The sequence below is a fragment of the Melitaea cinxia genome, chromosome Z, assembly GCF_905220565.1.
Source record: "Melitaea cinxia chromosome Z, ilMelCinx1.1, whole genome shotgun sequence".
Lineage (NCBI taxonomy): Eukaryota > Metazoa > Arthropoda > Insecta > Lepidoptera > Nymphalidae > Melitaea > Melitaea cinxia.
The window spans coordinates 18,520,059-18,541,108 of NC_059424.1; the positions used below are offsets into that span (position 1 = coordinate 18,520,059).

The 21,050-nt window shown below is 31.4% G+C and overlaps 1 protein-coding gene across 1 annotated transcript in view; it reads left to right on the forward strand.

The window, feature by feature from the left end:
• The window catches only part of LOC123668895 (glutamate receptor 1-like), a 194,637-nt gene that overhangs the window by 107,166 nt on the left and 66,421 nt on the right, over window positions 1–21,050 (forward strand). The window contains exons 5-6 of the mRNA XM_045602587.1: window positions 16,854–17,107; window positions 18,114–18,263. Of these exons, the coding sequence (XP_045458543.1) occupies window positions 16,854–17,107; window positions 18,114–18,263 (404 nt within the window). The remainder of the gene's footprint in view (window positions 1–16,853; window positions 17,108–18,113; window positions 18,264–21,050) is intronic.

The following is a 21,050-nucleotide window of genomic DNA, read 5'->3' on the forward strand; positions in this document are numbered from 1 at the left end:
AAAGAGGAAAAAAGATGAATTACGGTTTCCGAAAAGTAAATGCACGAGTAAATAGCTCTATAAATTTGAATATGGCATTTTTAACCAATGAGGAAATTTTTGAGATCAAAGTGGCCAGTACGACAAAACGCCAATTTCATAATATGTAAGGACCTAATAATTTTAAATTGTTTTTTTATTATTATTTTTATATAATTGTTCATAGAATAACATCTTTATTATTTCTGAATTGTATTTAAAAATGAAGTTATATTTAATTTATTACTATACACGTCATTTCGAAAATTCTTTAGCATTGTTTTTTGGTATTAACTGAACTGGAACAGAATTTAAGCTAGAAAAAGACATATAAGGATTTAATTTCGTACCAACAATATTGACTAACGAACGACCTGCAATTAATGCAATAGTTTATCCCATGAAGAAGTCCTATGATTGCACAAATTAAACCAGAAACATAATAATTGTGCAAAGATATATAACCTTACCGAGAAAAAACCGAACAGATGACTAATCTCTTAACGGAACATTTGTCAATGTTTCACAATAACGGTCCTCTACTACAATTACGCAACAGTGTACAAGAACATATACATAGTTGAAAGGTAATATGAAAATGGCTTCTAAGTCAATATCTATCACTACAAATTCTAAACGTAATGAACACATTGTGGTCCCTATAATTAGTACTTCAATTATCACTAACAGCATTATATACTTTTACACAATTAAGGAATTAAGGTACCTGACGAATAAACCAATTAACTGATTTAGCAGTAAAGAGTCCTATATATTAGCAACGGTATTTTGCTTGATTAATAGGTTAGAGATTGGCAATGGACATGTTTTTCTTTAGACATAATATACTTGAATTCGTCTACAATACTGCCAGAAGAAATAAATGTCTAGTTAAGTTCTTTAAAAGATGCGTTATCGCTTTCAGTCTAAGGACATAAAAATTATACTAATATAAATAAAATTACAACTGATTTTAATAACCGTTAACAAATATTATATGTATAAAAATCCCCTGTCCCCTGTGAACGTGTCCCTACATATTTAATTTTTTTCTATCAAAACTTTTTGCGCATTACAGTTTCTAAGACCTGAAATCGTCGGTTGGGTCAGCTAGTGTTTAAACTTTAATTTATTTTTTATGTAATATGTGTGTATAGTGATCGTATGCACTTTTATTCCAAAAATTAGTAAATGATTTCCGGTTGTTATTTAGGGTATGTATTCAAGAATTTAAAAATTTAAAAAATTAAGAGATGATCCACTTAGACATAGATAACACGTATGAATTAAGCCGTGTTTATGGTTATAGCTTGACTTTTACGACTTTAAGCGTGATCTTTTTATGACCTGTAGTTTAACTTAGTAAATACAATTTCTTATTCAAAAATAATTATTATATTTAGAACAATAAATTAAAAAAATAGGAAAACCGAAAAGTACATTCACGTACGCCTACTATATCTTCTAATTATTACCAAAGTAAAAAAAAAAGTTAAAAATTTCCTATATTATTTTCATAAAAGAAAGATAATGTTAATAATTAAAGAACTTCGTCAAGCTCAATTATCACTTTAAATATTCACTACTTAAATAAAAGCATTAAAATCTTTCAACAAACCTAAGTAGGATGGCTGATCTCGTACATTCTTAATTCATTAATAACGTTTAAACTTTAGAAACTTCCATTTTGTACAAAATAATTGAATTTCAAGATTTACGATTTTCTCGGCGTATAAATCGAACTAAAATGAAAACTGTGTGATGAAATTTAACAAAAAGTCTCCTTATTTCTCCAAAAAATATAACCTTTAAGTTTACTCGGCTCATTTCTTGGTTATCTGATTAATATATATAATGCAACTTATATTAGTCGTTTTTGAATGAAAATAACTAACTTACGATATATTTTGATTAAAACCGATATCGCTTATATTTTCTACATATTTTGTAATTTGTATCTGCTACTAGTTTTAATGAAAGCTGAAATGATACTGTTTTATATACATTTCAATTTAAACCACAATAATAAACTGAAATGAACACCATTAACCACAATAACACCATTTAAATGGAATATCAAAATGATTTTCACCTTGCTGCTGCTTTGAAAACAAGGACAACGCCTGTCGAACAAAGAATATAGATGCAACTAAATTGTAACTAAAATACAACTAAATTTTAGAAATTAATAATATTTAAAAATACGAGCTAAAATAGAGTATAAACATTATGTTACAAGCTCTTTGTAGACGATAGACTGTTCGCATAGTTCCTTCTCGATCAAGCTTTATGGAACAGTTTCGGAAACAGTCTTCCATTAGGTCTTCCCAAGCCATTTTTTTTCGGTAATTTCAGTAATACGAATTAACTTTGATCCTTCTCCTACATAGGGAAAGAGGCCTATGCCCACTAGTGGGATATTACAGGCTGAAGCGTATGTAATACGGAATCAAAAGCCTAAATACAAAATTGCATGCTTCTAAAATTTATTTACTTTCGATATGACAAGAAAACATTTAAGGTATAATGAGGCCTGAAAATTAAATTAGAACTGGACTAATTATTTATGTATTTACTTTAACCAATATATAATGGGGCCTAATAATAAAGGTTATAATTACAAAAGCTGTCCAGAAATGAAAGTTGATGCAAAAAAAAAATATTTTTTTATTTAATCAGCAGCAAAAAAAAATTGTTCTAATTTTAAAAATGGCGGACTTGTCATACAAACTCTTTGGTGTGGCTCTATTGCAAAATCCGTTCTTGGTGGATGTCTAGTAACTATTAACTACCATATTATGTATTTTACATATATAAAGAAGAAGATGATTATTATGATAAATTTATTTATTAGATAAATAGCTATTTCCATTTACAATCTGAATGTAAAAGTGTTAGGCGGTTTCGATTTTTTGTTATTAAATAAATACATTTGATAAAATTTTAACTGGCTGATATGTGTACATTAACCATATTTAAAAAAAAAAAGTTAAAGTTCTTATGAAAACAACATATTTGGAGTTTTTATTCGAGTTATTTTAGAGTGTTTTTTTCTGGTATCACGAATATTCGCTTGTATAAAAATATGTACCTTTTTTAGAGGCGTAGTTCTGAAGGTCTAACTTAAACTAGAAAGCGTACGTTCAAGTTTGGAAGGAAAATATTGACAATTGTCTTTGCATGTCAACAGTTTGACAACAAACCGTTTAACAACAAAGGGTTAGAAATTATATTTAAGACAATACTTGTATTGTTACCCATTTCTATTAAAAGTTGAGGGTTACGATTTTATTAGTATACATGTCATCTATAATATTTCCTGATTTTTCCCTTTTTATTAATTACGAACTCTTATAATTTAAACGCGAACCCTTTTATATGGAAAATGGGCCTTATGTCCAGCAGTGGGATGATAGAGGCTGAAAAATTCATTCACCATTATTCATCATTGCGTTGTTAAGAAAAACCTACAAGGCTTTTTAGTAAATGACGAATGCAAATGACAGCGTAATCTAGCTACGATCCAACGGATTTCTCAAGTGAAGTTCGATTTTATTTATATAGGTTGTTTCATTCTTTTAAATTAATTTATGTTAGACATCAATCTACGGTTTTCAATTTAATTGCAATTCGCTAATATTGTATTTTAACCACAATGTTATTAAGTATTTTTTATTATTATTAAGAATCCAAAAATATTTAAAACTAGCTGACCCGGCGAACTTCGTATCGTCTAACAGTGACTTTTAAGTATTATCACAAATCTTTTGTATGGGAGTATAGAAAAGTGTTGTTTTTAGACTTTTTCAGGAAATTTAATTTTTTTTTTTTTTTAGAATTTTTCTCTCCGTAAGAACCATCCTCGTACTTCAAGGAACATTTTAAAAAAAGAATTAGCGAAATCGGTCCAACCGTTCTCGAGTTTTGCGCTTAGCAACACATTTTGCGATTCATTTTTATATATAAGATATAAATATGTCTATTGTTCACGATTTGGAGAATATATAAAGAAACAGCTCCCAATCATAGTATTCTACTTATTTCTGTTTGCATTTTTGTCATTTGTAGGACAAATACTGATATAAAGAGTTGTGTTTTAAACTCCATATTAGAAGGGGGTACTAGAATGGGCATTGAGATACCTTAAAATATTCGTTTTTGAATTATAAGGTCAGTCGTAATTCACAATTAACAACAATAAAATGATTGTAAAAGACCAGCATGTGCCTTTGTTAGTATTGGCGAAACTGAGGTGCACTTTGGTTACTCGACTGGTTGTAGCACAGCATGAGAGCAGCGGGCAAAGGGCTCGCGGTTGGCGACCGGCGACTCATTACCGTAACCGCTCGTATCTGAGGTACCATGCGCCCACTTCCCCTATTTGACGGGAACTGTAAAAGGTTCGACCAATTTCCCTAGAGTTAGTAAATTATATCTGAAGAATACACGACGAAATATTATTGTTTATATCAATATTTTAGTCTATAATATAATTTAAAATACCCGTATATAGTATTATAATATAATACCTTTCACAAAATATTGTAAGCAATTGAAGATTCTTAATAGCTATAATGATCTTATTACGACTTGTGATTCTTGTTTTCTCATTTATTTCACTTTTGTTTTTCCTTAATAATACTAGTGCTGGGAAGGAAAACGTTGCCTATGTATTTTAAATATTAATCCCTTTCATATAAAATAGGGATCTTCGTCCTAGGACTTGTTTTAGAATTGGGTTTCGACATTTGTCTGATTTGTCAACATTGTTGATTACGGTTCAGTTACAATATACGGTCTGTTTTGTATTGTTCTATAGACTTAATATTTATTTGTTACCTTAGACAATATGCTCGTGTAAATAGCGATTTTATGATTTTATGCTCATATAGATAGTGTATCGAAAAACATCCAAAGCATTTTTACTATGGGCACATGATATTTTAAATCGAATACAACACATGCATAATAGATAAATTAGGACAAAATATCTGCAAAGATAATTATTGCAGCTCAGTCATACATATATATACAGACGAATGTTCGTTCGCACTGGCAATTTTCGCGAGGTGAACAAACCGCACGCCGACGTCAGCGCGATCAAAAAGCTTTTAATTCTCGCCTTTACGAGCCTTAATTACCGGCATTTAATAAGTTTCCTATTTAATAAAACTTTACGATCACCGAATGATGTGATTATAACAGCGGCCTACATTACTGGATGAAATTACACCTTACGTTACTTGAGTATTGATAAAATGGTACCTATCATGTGTACTGTATAAATTGACGGTATAGAAAAAAATAATAATTGATATAATTATCTTCATTTTTATAAATGCGTGTTTTTGTATCTTTTGATAGAGAATACTTTTTTATCTTAAATATAAAATACTCGTGTTACAATGTTAGTTACAATACTCCTCCGAAAAGTTATTCGAATGACTGTTAAAAAATACATTTTCTTTCCCTCCATAAAATCATTAATTAAAAGGGCGAAAAATATTCCTACTTTATTTAACTTTTTTCTAAACTAATTTTATATTTTAAGGTGTATTTTATCGTATTTGGTGCAATCGCTTTAAGCATATATAATAAAGAGTCTTTAAGGATAGTTTTCAAGTAACTGTTATTCTAATTTTAAAACTGATTAAAAATTTATTTATTTTATGATTTTTTTTTTGCAAATTTATCAGCAAATCAAATCGGATCGAATTCGAATGGTGGAGGTACAATTATGAATGAGATCCATAAATTATAAAGACTTCTTTTGTATTCTTCTTTTTTCTTATCTATCATGTAATATTTGTAGAAGATATGGGATTAAGAGATTACCAGAACTTATTCCAGCTTCGATTTTTTCTAACTTTCCTCTGCTTCTTTCCTTTTATTGTCTAAAAACTACACTTATTTGTACGATTTTTTATTTTTGTGTTACCCACACATTAGGAAATTCTAAACATTTTTTATATCATATCAAAAATCGACCATTCCAGCGGGGTTTCCGACCTGCATTTCCGACTGACCTTGTCGGTGCTCTAGCGAATTAAGCTATGGAACGATGTATCCGCTACATCGAAACTTTTGATATGATGATTTAATATTCGGTCTAAGCGAGGTGCATGGTGAATGCAAAATCACATAAATTGATGTATATGTATATATCCAGGTCGGTTTTAGTTTATTCAAATCTTAACATTGAAAAGTACTAATTCTATTATATCGACAAACATAGTTGTAAGCCCAATGATCGTTATAAATACAACGCCAACTAGCGATTACGATAAACATCATAGAATAATTAATTTAACGAGGTGTGAAAAGCAGGTTTAAAAATAACAACGATATTTAAGAATTTATTATTTCACATCAAAAACGTTCTTAAATTTCAAAGGCAAAATTTTTATTAAAATATCATTAATATTTAATCATATTAAGCATAATTGGCTTTCTAATGGGTGTCTTAATCCTTAAAAAACAGACTTGTTTAAATTAATAACGTATCAACAAAGTAATATATTCAACCTTGTTATATTATTTTCTAAATCTTTTTCAATATTTTTTATAAATTTATTACTTAAAAAATAGTTTATGGAATTTTAAATAAATACAGATTAATAAGTGTATAAATTACTTATTTGTGAATATAAGAAAGATGATCACGTTGCTCCGCTTCCTTAACCGAGCCTCTTACACTTTTATTTGGGCGTTCCATTTCAGAAGGCGTAGTTCCAAAAATTTGGAAGTCCGCTTTCATATCCCCGATTTTTAAAAGTGGTAGTAAATGTGAAGTTAAAAATTACAGGCCCATTTCCAAATTATGTATATTCGCTAAACTATTTGAGCGCATTGTTTACAGACAGGTATATGGATTTTTTTCAAACTTCTTTATTGATGAGCAGCATGGATTTTTAAAGCACAGGTCAACTGCATCTAACTTGTTGACATTCGTTGATTATGTATCTGAAGGTATGAACTCGGGAGGACAAGTAGACACCATATTTACCGATTACAGCAAAGCTTTCGACCGTATAGACCACTCTTTGCTTCTCGAAAAGCTCTACTTGGCGGGAATCCATGGCAGTCTCTTCAGGTGGTTTTCTTCTTATATCGAAAATAGATCTCAGGCTGTGGTTCTTAATGGTTTCTCTTCTGCATGGTGTCATGTACCATCAGGTGTTCCCCAGGGATCGTTGCTGGGACCCCTTCTCTTTAACATTTTTATAAATGATATAAGCTCATGTTTTCAACATTCACAATTTCTTTTGTATGCAGACGACATGAAGGTATTTAGAACTATAAAAGATTTGACTGACTGTAACTTGCTGCAGGAAGACCTGGACAGACTCGCGGAGTATTGCCATAATAATAAGTTAGACCTCAACGTATCTAAATGCTCTTCCATGACTTTCAGTCGCTCTTCTAAAGCAATACAGTTCCCTTATAAATTGAAAGCACAAGAACTAGTAAAGGTGTCAGAAGTTCGTGATCTCGGTGTCATTCATGATTCAAAGCTTACATACAACAAGCATTTGGACTATATTATCAATAAGGCTAATAGATCGTTAGGATTTATCTGTAGAATGAGTTCGGAATTCAGGAATATTAAAACCTTAAAAATTCTCTACTGCTCCTATGTTCGTAGCTCCCTGGAGTATTGTTCTCAGGTTTGGAATCCGCAATACCTTATTTATATTAATAGGCTAGAGTCAATCCAAAAAAGATTCATTAGACGCATACAATCTAAATGCAAAACATACGATTCTAGTTATGAATCTAGAGCTAGGAGATTCCATCTTCTCCCTCTTTTTGAAAGACGTCGTATAGCTGATATTGTTACCTTACTAAAAATTGCTCAAAACAAAATAGATTCTCCCCTACTTTTATCGAAAATATATCTGAAAGTCCCTACAAGGTCCACAAGAATTCCATCTCTCTTGTATACTCCATTTAGTAGCACTAATTACCGAAAAAATGCTTTCTTAATTAGAACCTCCAAAGAAATTAATACTTTGAATGACATTCCAGAACTTGATTTTGATTTATTCAATACATCAGTCGATGTTCTTAAAAGAACTATGACAAGGCACTGGTTTGATGCGATTTCTTAAAGTGTGTATTAAGCAATTTATTATTATATTTATCATTACCTGCAGTTTAAGCTTTGGTTTTTATTTAGCAAAGTACTGTATGTATAAACGTGTGAATTTTTTGTGTAATAGCTTTAAAGTTAGGTTTTGTGTTGACAAAGCACTGGATTAACGTAATTCTGTATAACTTGTAAATATGTTTAATTGAACGCTGTGCAATGGTTTTATATTAGTCACTGCTTACTGTACAAGCTCTAGTTTTTTTTATGTAGCAACCGTATGTGAAAACTTTTAAATGGTGTATTTTTATTTTATTTTTTATGTAATTAGCTTTAAACTAAGTCTCTGTACACTGTCTGTTTTCCAAATAAATCAAAATAAAATAAATAAAAATAAAACAAAATGATGTCTATTGAGTTAATTAATTATATCTATTAAGTAAAATCTTGATTAATTATTTCTTTTTTTTTTTAATTTATTGCGTTATTTTATTGAAAACTCTATTTGTTAAGCTGGCCATTGACAATCAGTTTTTCGCGTCAGTTTAACTGATCAGTTTTTGGCGTCAGTTGAAATATTTCCCCACTGACTGGCGTCATTCCGGCTCTTCAGACCTTCGCCAAATTTTAGGCATCCGACCGACCGGGCTGTTTTAAGGACGTGTAGGTACTACTAACGATTTGCTTCCTCGTTCCTAATACGCACCGCAAAAATTTGGAATGCCCTTCCGGCTTCCGTTTTTCCAACGAACTATAACTTGGGTATCTTTAAATCAAGAAAGAATAGGCATCTTCTAGGCAAGCGCGCACCACCTTAGGCTGCATCTTCACTTGACTTCAGGTGAGATCGCAGTCAAGCGCTAGTCTATATATTAAAAAAAAAAAAAAAAAACTACCTATTTTTGTTGAGAAAAAACAAAATGGATTCTGATTCCGAAGAAGAAACATTAATGCTTAAAGCGGCTACTGTGTGTTGCCATATACTGGTCTACAATGGTCTATGATTCTATATAAACATTTTTTATTATTAGTTGTACCTCATCTGTAATAAGTATGACAATGGTCAATCGATCATGCACGGTGTCGTTAATGACATTAACTATAAATTTATTTATTTCTAAGTATTATTTATACGTTTTCATAAAAAAAATGCATCTATATCAGCCGGCCAATTTCCAATAGCACAAGCATTACATTACTTACTGTAGGAAGAGACGACCGTGTGTATATGTTATAAATATAAAAGTAAAATAAAAATAGTAGATGTGTAAAATAAAAATATTTGCCGATGCTGTTTAATTTTATAATTTTCGTCCGTTTTCCACAAACATTTTGAATTTTTATATTTTTCAATAAATTCTGTCATTATGACTCGTCTAGGGGTTACCGACGCCGACATAAAAAAAAAAAACTACACTAGTGCACTCTCAATCACCGCGGACGCTGCAAAGAAAATGATGCGATTGGTTGGAACGACGATTACATATACACGGGCAGTTCGGCGCGACGCGCCACGAAAATCCAACCCGGCGCGTTATCAGTTAAAACTCTGGAGCGTTGGTTCTACACTCACGATCAAATTGGATTTGGAGAGCGCGAAAAACTGATCAGTTAAACTGAGGCGAAAAAATGATCGTCAATGCCCTTTAGCCTTTAGAGAGAGACCTTTAGTCTACTTTCACACTAAATTTACTAGGACTTTAGGTTTTATATAGTCCTTTGTCGTTTCTTTTCTTTTGTATTTCTATTGATGATGAGAGTTCAAGCGTTAAGTGTTCTAAAGGATTCTTAATCTGTGTCTAAAACATCGTTAGTTTGTTGAGATGTTGATGGAAACTAACAGTGCATAACAATGCAGCATATACGATGAAAATGCATAAAAACGAGTTTCACATGATTAAGCGTTATGGCCTTATACAGTATAATTAAAAATACAAGTACTTTTGGCATCAAATAAAATTGTTAGCTTCGGAATGTTTTGTATACTCCAACAAATATGCAATTAAATACGGACTTTATACAAAAATAAAAAAATAAAAAAATACATATACGTAGCATTTTGTTTTCTTTTTATCACAAGTTGTAACTTTTTATTACCAAGTAAGTAAGCAATTGTAACGCAATTAGTGAGTCTGATTCACCACAGGATTTTCACATTTAGTAAGAATATTTCGAAAACTTAGTGTAGTATATATAATACAACATATTTTGATTTTAAATGATAATTTACAAACTACTACACGCGCGTAGGTTAAATTGTTATGTTTCCAAAATTTTCCAATTTATTTTGTCAAATTTTCATAAGTTTTCAATCCTCAAAAACCGTCTACAAAGTATTGAAAAAATTTAAAAGAAAATTTTAGCCAAATCTTTTTAACTGTTCTCTAGATTTTCACTTAGCAAAACATTTAGCTATTAGATTTTATTTATATAAAAGATTAGAAGTATTAAAAATAAATTGTTAGTGAAAATGTATTTGTACTTTCGATAGTTCTAATCTCAGGTCACCATGCAGTATGAGATGACACAAATCCAAAAATGCTCTGAAATCCGAATGAGCTGCGCATTCACGATTACGTTTTCGCCTAGCTGCACATTCGCTTATAAATTGTCAGTATATGGACTGCTATAAACTAAAAATCAATATAATAAGTCTATTGTTCTGGAACTGTGACAACGATAAAAATAACGTCAGTAAAACAAACGTTTTTGTTTTCACAATAAATAGACAATATCTCCTTTTTTTAATCTAATATAAAATTCGAAAATCTGATATTGCTTTGACCCAAATAAATATATATTTTCTACTTTCTAGTCAGGTTAGTATATGTAATTATCTATATTTAAAAATTTACCGAATATTCTGAATCAAGTAAGTATTCATATGCATCTAAATTTCCTCACATTAGATCATAAAATATAAATATGCCATTTCATAAATAAATCCAAATTCTAACAGAATTTATAGAATTACTAGCAAACGTTGTTTTGCCATTTATATCATTAACCCTTACCTAAAACTTAGGGGTATGAAAAATAGATGCTGGCCGATTCTCAGACTTACCCGATATGCATGTAAAATTTCATAAAAATCGGTACAGCCGTTTCAAAGCAGTATTGTATCTAACATTGATTAAAAGATTAATATTGATTTGATATAAAGAATAACATATTTAGTTCCTACATCTACTAATAGATGGCGGTGTGCCGTCTATTAAATCACGCTGTCAAGATTATTTCACAGATGTACTTAAGATACTTCTGATTGTATTTTATCGTGGTTAAATATGAGTATATATGATAATTCATAATATGCAAGTTCATAATAAGTATACGAGTTTGAATACGAGCTAAAAATACAATTAGGTATGCGTGTGGTGTGAGTGTGTTTCATTTTTAACAAACATTGTGATACGAGAATTTTCATATGCAAGATGTAGATTTAATTGTTCCATAATTTAAAATAGTACGAGAAATGCAAATAAATTAAAAAAAAAGACATATTGGTATAAATTAAAAGTAAGATGAGCATAATTAACTTTAAAAAAATAAGCTCCAATTATCAACATACGACATACGTATTATACAGGTATGTACAATATAACTTTAGCCGCAAAAGTGTAGTTGTCAGATTAATATGGCGTATGTATAAAATCATAAGCACATGCTACCAAGAAGTTTATGCAGAATAGTATTACCAAGTATGTTTGTATAGTTTCTTTTATTGAAGTCCTTGGATGAGTCCATCTGTGTCCTAAATCAGAGGCTGATATAAGTTTTCTTTAGCAAAAGAAACAGATGGCAACATCGTGTCATTGTACTTATCTTGTTAATTTATACGTAACGTGTTGTGTCTTAGAAATGAAAAAATATTACAAAGTAATATATAACTTTAGATTCGTTCCTAAATTGACTAATAAATGATCACTGTCCCCACTTTTTGTAATGTATTTGATTGTAATAATACTATAAGATCAGTCTAAATAAGTTGCCATAAAACTTAAAAGTAAAATAATATTTAAGGAAATTTATTCTACTTATAGTATAAAGAAATGAACTTACGCTGGAATACACATGATATACATTATTAAGGATTAGATAAAACTACAACATCACTCTGCTGAGGTAGTTAACATAAGTAAAATTTGCTTATCATTTCAATTTTTGAAAATTATTCATAGGTATACGAAAAAAGATCTTATAAAAATTTTTTTGAGGTACACACAGCTTGCAAAAAGCAACGAACACATGAGTTCACGTCATTTTTGGCTCGAACTTGTGGAGGCCTATGTCCAGCAGTGGACTGTGATAGACTGACACACAGCTTATACTCATAATAACATAATTCATCACATCATCACAAACATACATAATTCATTCATTACAAAACAATAACGTAATTTAATATAAAATTGACATTGTACTTACATTCCACTCTTCTAGCCTGGCACGGAAACATTAATGGCATTTTTTATTTGTGAATCTCGCCATTTACTTTATAAAGATCTTATAATTATAGCCACTATCTAAATGCTATCGATTTTAAAACTCAATTTGTAGATATTTAATAAATGTGATTAGTTTTTCTATTTGGTTAAGAACCTTTCCATCTCTCAAAAAATACTTGGTTATTTTATTTTGGATGTATGAAATTTACATTGCCACGGAAGTATGTCTGTGTTTCACCACACGCTAAGCCCAATCCTGTTATCCAAACAGTTTCGACGTTGAGAGACAAATGTGTGGGGTGCGAAACTTTCAGCCGGACAATTTGCAACATGTGACGCATCTGAACCCATGACCCTTGAGCTTTCGCTACTCGACTAATAGCATGTGACGTAGGACGGTGGATATTAATTATAAGGATACGAATACGTTTTAAATTATTGCAAAAAAGATAAGGTTTTAGTGTTTATTACGAGTGAATTAATATATATATATATATATATATATATATATATATATATATATATATATATATATATATATATTATTTACTTAATAGGTATAAAATTAAGTTACAGTTTGTATAGGCCGAAGACGGGCAGCAGCGTCTTTGGTGCGACAAAGCCAGTACTGCGGTCACCAACCCGCCTGCCCAGCGTGGTGACTATGGGCAAAACACATGAGTTCACGTTATTTTTGACGTAAACTTGTGGAGGCCTATGTCCAGCAGTGGACTGTATAGGCTGTAATGATGATGATGATGATGATTGTATAGGTTAAAATTTTATCTCCAGTATGCTACTATACATTAGAGATATGCAATTGAGACCACTACTACTAAAACTACTACTACTACTACTAAATGTGTTATTGTTAATGATTTTGACTCGATTCAATAATAACAATAATAATTACTAATTAATTTTATGAGTCTTTCAGAATCGACCATTAACATAAAAATACATCTATAAGAAATCGTATTATGAAAGTTTTATGTGCTTGTACAAATATTAGTTTCCATTTTCCATGTCTGTTCTTGTAGGTCTCATCACCGTGCCACGGTGAACACGTTAGCTTGTCGGGTCCGGTTGTAATCATCGGTGTATATACACCTGATAGCAATCGTTACTCCACAGTAGGGAATATATTCGCCTACCTGCAGTGAAGCAGTGTGGTCATTTGAGCCTCGATCGTTCTCTCCTATATGCAGAAAGAGGCCAGCAATGAGTTGTTACAGGTTTAATCGTAATATTTTACCAATGTAAGACCACAATCACCATTGTCGTGCAATCGACTAGAATAAAAAAATATCACAAAAATGAAACAAAAAACTTCGAAAGTAACTCCTATTCCATCGGAATAATAAGAAAATATCTAATATCAGCTCTACGATTTCTTTCAGAGAAAAATTCAATTTTTTTCCTTAGCCCTCTTTGTCCTTTTGTCGTATCGTTTACTTTGTATGGGGCTCCTAATTCGATAAAATTCGCGCAAATTGGAATTGGTTTAGAAGTACTAACAGATATACCGAAGCAAAGTGCCTACGGCCTTGTGAACCTTTATAACATTGGGACGCAAAACAGATTAATTTTAGAAAGCAACTATTAATATAGGTTACAAAAACTAGTACTTTATTATAAATAGAATTTGTGTGAAATCCTTTGTGAGAATTTTCATCACGAAATGAGTAACTATGTGTAAATGACAAGTTTATCGAGAGTTAGTTAAGCTTAATTTCATGGGTGAGGTATTGTACAAGAGACAGGCGAGAGTTATCAAGAAAATGATGGATTTTTACTGTTTTTTTGCTTTTAACTTTGCAATTTTTACGACAGTCAGGTAAATTGTATTTTTGTTTTTGTAATACATTTTTCCTTTATAAGCGACAAACAAAATGATATTTATTTATTTATATCACAATATCTTTTCATACGAGTACGCTCGTTCTTTGTATCGAGTAATATCTTTGTGTGCCTTTTAGCCCGCCTCGGAAATAATAATCCCATATTATTGTCCGCTCAGTAATTTTGTGAGAAACCTGAGAACCGAAAGGTTTGGTGCAAACTTGAAGAGGCCTACGTCCAGCAGCGAATTGCGATAGGCCGGAGCGAGCGAGCAGTAATTTTGTAATGTCAATAGCGTTGTTGCCGACGGCGTCAGGATTTTATTACTTCTAAACTTTGATTAAAATTGCGGCGGAATGATATTACCACATATTGAATTAACGTTAAATTATACATAAAATGTAATTAGTAATATCTTTATATTGTTATGTACTGTTACGTTTAGTGTTAAAAGTATATGAATGAAAATTACTATTTTATTTATTTATTTATTATGTCACAAAGGCTGATTATTATCGGTTTCATAATGTTTTAGGTTAGTTTTTGACGCTTAAGATGCTCTGTTGAAAAATGTGTCAGTGTCCTGTTTATAACAGTGTTTCATTCGTTCAAATTAAATGTAATTTTTTGCTTATTTATTAGTATAGATCGTTTATTATAATCATAAATAAGATAACATTTACAATATAATATTTTTATCACAATTGTTTCATCACAGATTAATGTTACTAATTACTAAGCTATTTTTTGTAGTTGATAAATGTTGTTCTACATAAAACGATATTTACGATTTTACATGTCGTACAGTTATATTTACAAAATATTTTCAACTACGGATAGTAAAATAGTTTTTCTAACGCCTTTCCATTCATCTTCCTTTTTCAATACTTTATAGTTCGCGTCATCAATATTTTCTCTATTGATAGTTGTCTGTTTAGCCGTATTAGTAACAAGACCGCCTTGTTATTTTAAATGTGCAATAAAGTATTCGTATTGTAGTAGTTATTATAAATATTATGTCAAAATAAGGAAACTAAATAGACATGATAATAAAAGGAGTCCATATAAAGAATGTACAGGTATTTCGACTGTTTAAAAACATTCGAAAAAAAGATAAACAGCATGATGCGATTTTTTTCCAAGCTCGTCGTAAGAATGTCACTAAAAAGAGGGTAAAAGTTTGTTTTCTATCGTTCATCTAATTCAGAGTTCGCCAAAGACTTGTACTTCGTGAAACTGTAAACCGATGCTTGGATCACCTTTGAAGTAAAGTTCGACTATCGAGTCGATCTGAATTTAAGTTTGCTTTTGCTACATTTTTTCTTTTCACTTTATATCCGTCATCGATACTGGTTTGCGTGATTCTGGACTTTTTTGAAACAACTTAGGTTCATAATAAATTTTGTCAGCATGTTTTCCTTATAATTTGATACTTTTTTTATACAAGTAGGTCGGCAAACCAGCGTACTGCTCACCTGGTGGTAAGCGATTACCGTAGCTTATAGACGCCTGTAACGCGAGAAGGCTTGTAAGCGCACTGCCGACCCTGCCCCATACCCCTCAGGAGCTCTAGTCACCTTACTCACCACTGGAACACAACACTGTTTCAAATCAGTATTACGAGTATTTAGCTGTGATCTTCTATAAGGTCGAGGTACTTCTCCAATTGAGCTTCTCCAGATTTTGAGCAGAATATATCCTGTTGTGCCCTACCTCAGTTAAAAAACATCAAAGATATTTGTTAAAATAATGAAACACCGCATCATCCTTTCATTTTAGAGGAAAAAAAAATCTAGCTACAATTTTACACGTCGTTATCACATTATCGTGCTATTGTTAATCAATTGCATACTCTACGAAATAATCTCATATTCCTCATGATAAGCACTATTCAATTGCAACATAGCAACTTTACTGCTTTCTCGCTCTCTCTTAGCCATTGAATATGAAGATAATTTAACACAATATACAAGCACTGATTTTTGAATAGTTTTATACGAGTATATATACTAGCTATGCCTGCGGATTCGTCCGCGTGGAATTTAACAAAAAAGTTATTGTTCAGGTTTACTCCTTATTACATCAGCTATCTGCCAATGAAAGTCCCGTCAAAATCGGTACTGCCATTTCGGAGATTAGCCGGAATATACAGTCAGACAGCCAGATAGAAAGACAGACAAAATTTGTAAAAAATGTTATTTTGGTATATGTACACACGTGTATACATCAATATGCATAAATAACAAGCGGTTATTTTAATATTACAAACGGACACTCCAATTTTATTTATTTGTAATCCTAAGGTTAACTAGTAGATAAGGTCATAATATTGCTTTGTTTACTTTTTCGTAACTTACTATGTATATTCGAGTTGTCAAATGAAGTTAATAAATAAAATTCAACGTCATTTAGTAGAAATCGTATAAAAGTTTCAATCGCTTTTTTTTCTCTTTTAGGTTTGCTTCGCCTGCAGCAACTGTACCAAACAATGCAGCCAGGGAAAACGGCCTTCAAAATATCTCTAGTGAAACGTATCTACAATTCATCAGACGCTATGGACTTTCTAGTCGCTCTTGAACAGCACGATCGTTGGAGTAACAAGCGGATCGTACTGGATTGCAATGCAAGAAATGCAAAAAGCATATTAGTAGAGCACGTCAGGAAAGTACAGCTTGGACGTAGAACCTACCACTACATGCTGAGCGGTTTGGTAAGAGTTTAATGATCAGATACTATCGTCTTATCATAATAGTAATAAAAATTATACGCCGGAATGTATTTATACCTATCTATATAATTTATGAAAGACTGCACTAAACCGAATTTTGTTTGGTCAATATAAAAATATTGATATATTCATCAACAAAATAAGTATTGTGGTACGAAGTTCGCCTGGTAGGTTCATTAATAATTATTATTCAAATTACACAAACTTTGAAATCATTACATTGATTATAGAAACGTTGATACTGTAAAGCCAGTATGTGATAATCTCAGTTCGATGTATGTAATTAGTTTGTGTTTAAAAGGTGGGTAAATATTTGTTTCAAATACTTTTAGTAAAACTGTTATTTTAGTTCTTAATGACAATTACAAATAGTATAAAAATAAACATAAGAGCTCCTAGATTCAATTAAAAAAACAATCTCGATTAATTATTGATCCCTAGTAGATAAAAAGGCTTTGAAAATTTAACTGGAATTGTGCCATGCAGTTGTCCTATACTGGATATAGCGTTTATAACAGCGCACTAGAACACGTGAAGAGGATACGTAGTTCTTGTCGTTAAAAGTATTTGATTGTTATGTGCAGTATTGGTATTTTAATCTAAATTTGATTGTAATATATCATAGTTTAAATTCAAGGAAGTGGTTGATAAGTTTGTTTTCAATCGCTAGTAACTTAACTGGTACACCGTGAAAAGATATTCGTGGCGGAATGTTTTTAGTAACAAAGTTTTCAGAAATTAGTTTTTTTATTTTTATTTCAAATTGTTTTCTTTTTGATATTATAAAATAATATTAAAAATGTAATTATTTTATATTCCTATTCGTCTAAAAGAAAATTGGTATAATGTGTGTGATTAGAAACCATTAGTTATCAAAGTTGCTTTTTTTAGTAGAATTTAAATAGAATGTACAAGATTAATGAATTATCATAGAAGTGAGGTAGTCAAGTCACGTCTTTATTGGAACTTATGGAATTCCCATTTGCAGGTTATGGACGACCATTGGGAGAACGAGGTAACTGAGTACGGAGCGGTCAACATTACTGGGTTCCGTATCGTGGATCATTCGAGAAAGATTGTACGAGATTTCACGGAAGGCCTTCGGAGGATGGATCCACGTTTCAAAGGAACGGTTTCGGTGAGTGTATCCTTAAGATTCACTACACTGTACTAATATTTAATAGATCAGTGTGTATTTATGCTGAAATATTAGACTACTGGAATTCGAAATGGGCTCGAATTTCAAAGTATTTTGTACAAATGGGAGATATTTGAAGGAATTTATCTAATGAATTTTGGAGTATTTATCCAGACATTCAAGCTTTAGTCGGTAATTTAGTTCAAACGTTTGGCTACAGGGTCCGGTGAGATGTGTGCCATGTTAATATATATTATATACTTTATTGCACTCAAAAAATACATGTAGAAACAACATAAGAATAATATTTATGGCATTATTATATAGTTTACATAGAATTATTTTCAGACATAATATATTTTTCACGCAAAAAAAGCGCACCAAGACGTCGAGTTGCGGAAAAGAGCCCGTGAAAATAACAACAGAGACGAACAGAGATCAACCACCATAACTACATTTAAGATATGAATAACGTACCGTACAATTTACTATCGAAAATACATAAAAATCTTTCCTTAAAAGTTACTACTAGCGATTTGCGGTAAATTCGTCGATTTACCGAGAATGAAATGTGTTAGGAAAGTGGTGAGAAAAGTTTAAATCGGTGCATTAAGAAAATGAACAATGCTATATTTTCTATCCAAAGCATTATATTTTTGTCTAAATTTATAATTTTTCTATTTGAAAAGATAAAGAAAAATGATAAAACCTTTGTTAGTGTAAAAAAAAAAACTTTGATGAATGAACAATGTTGAACCTGGTGCGGCTTAACGTCATAGTGACCGCTAGTAGGGGTAGGGCGTGCGGGGGAGGACGCTCTGCCAGCCGTACACGCAGCAAGCCACTGCCCTATGCGCTGTACCAGCCCGCGATGTCGCGAACAACCTGTGATTCAAAATAAATATATATCATACTTTTTATCAGCTATCACACTTATCACTTCAGCCTATGGCAGTCCACTGCTGGACATAGGCCTCCCCAAGTTCGCGCCAGACATCCCGGTTTTCCGCAATCTTCATCCAGCCTACACCGGCAATCTTACGTAGATCGTCGGTCCAACGGGCCGGAGGACGTCCCACACTGCGTTTGCCAAGACGCGGTCTCCCCTCCAGGACCCGTCTACTCCAACGGCCATCAGTCCTGCGACACAGATGACCAGCTCACTTCCACTTCAACTTGCTAATTCCGTAGGCTATGTCGGTTACTTTCGTCCTCTCGCGGATAGTCTCATTTCTAATCCTATCTTTGAGAGAAACCCCAAGCATAGCCCGTTCCATTCCATTCCGCACGTTGAGCGACTTTGAATTTGTGGATCATTTCCTTCGTCAGTGTCCACGTCAGTCTATCAGCTATACAAGGATTTATTTCTGAATGCACGCATAAATATTTGACAACCAATATAGCTATATGTTAATCATTTTTAGGGTTCCACCTCAAAAGGAATAAACTCTTATAGGATCACTTTGTTGTCCGTCTGTCTTCCAAGACTCCTTTTCTCAGGAACGCGTGGTGATATCAAGCTTAAATTCATATGAAATACTCAGGTCAGGTTGTGAAAAAATCTTGTGGAAGTTCTGAAAAAGCCAACGAAATTAAAATATACAGCTGTTTATTATGTGTGTATATATATAAACAACAACAAGGAAGTGCTCACTACGTCACGCAGCGTATCTATGACTATGTTATCAAAGTCAATTGAATTTAAATTCAATTAAAATCAATTTTGTGTTTCGAGTCTTATAATATTATGTACAAATATTCATATTTATTTTTATGTATTTTTTTATATAAGATTAAAGGTCATTTAAGGACAATGCATTTACATGAGAAATTATAAACACTAAAGTTAAACAAAAATATGTTGGGTACATCGCAATACAATATATAAACAATTTATAGTCGAGACAAGAAATTAACAAAATGTAGGGTAGTATTAAAATATATACACACAAGTTAATAGAAATATGCGCAACTGGAAGTGTTATTGTTAAGGAGTTATTTTATGTTTCATTATATAACAAAAATTAATATAGGTACATATTCATTTTTGTTTTTTATTTTTTTTTAAAGTAAAAAGCTATAAATTTATTTGCTTTATCATGTATGTGTACCAATTTTCAAAATTTATTATTTTTAAATTTTTTTATTAACATATTTTATATAAGAACTGCTTTCCACCTACCTCCTTACGGGTGACGCTAAAAATCGGCTTTGGTGAATCTTGATTCTCCAACAAATGCCGAGCGTCATCCATTTCAATGCTCCCATCAATGCCGGTCGTCATCAGATTGCCGCTTTTTTTCTTTTGTTTTATTCATTTTGTTTATTGTTTTAATTATTATCTTTGTTTTTATAGTTATATTACGTATTATTATTATTTTTAAATTTATTGTGTTTATTTTAGTTGTATATTATGTTCATCAATACAACAAATCAAAAACTATAACAATCGGTCCAGCCGTTCTCGAGTTATAAGTGTTCGAATAAACCTGACTTTGTTTTACATAATACTAGCTGACCTGGCGAACTTTGTACCGCCTTCTTTATTTTTTTCTTAAATATAATAATTAATATATCAAAATAAAATATAGCCTATCTTTCAAGTTGGATCGAACTGCACATGGTGTGCGAATTTTATTATAATCGGTTAAGTGGTTTAGGAGTCCATTGAGGACAAACATTGTGACACGAGATTTATATATATTAAGATTTAAAATATAAAAATATACATAATTATGTAGGTACGCTTTAATTGCTATTAGATTTTTTTTTCTTTATGTGAAAATA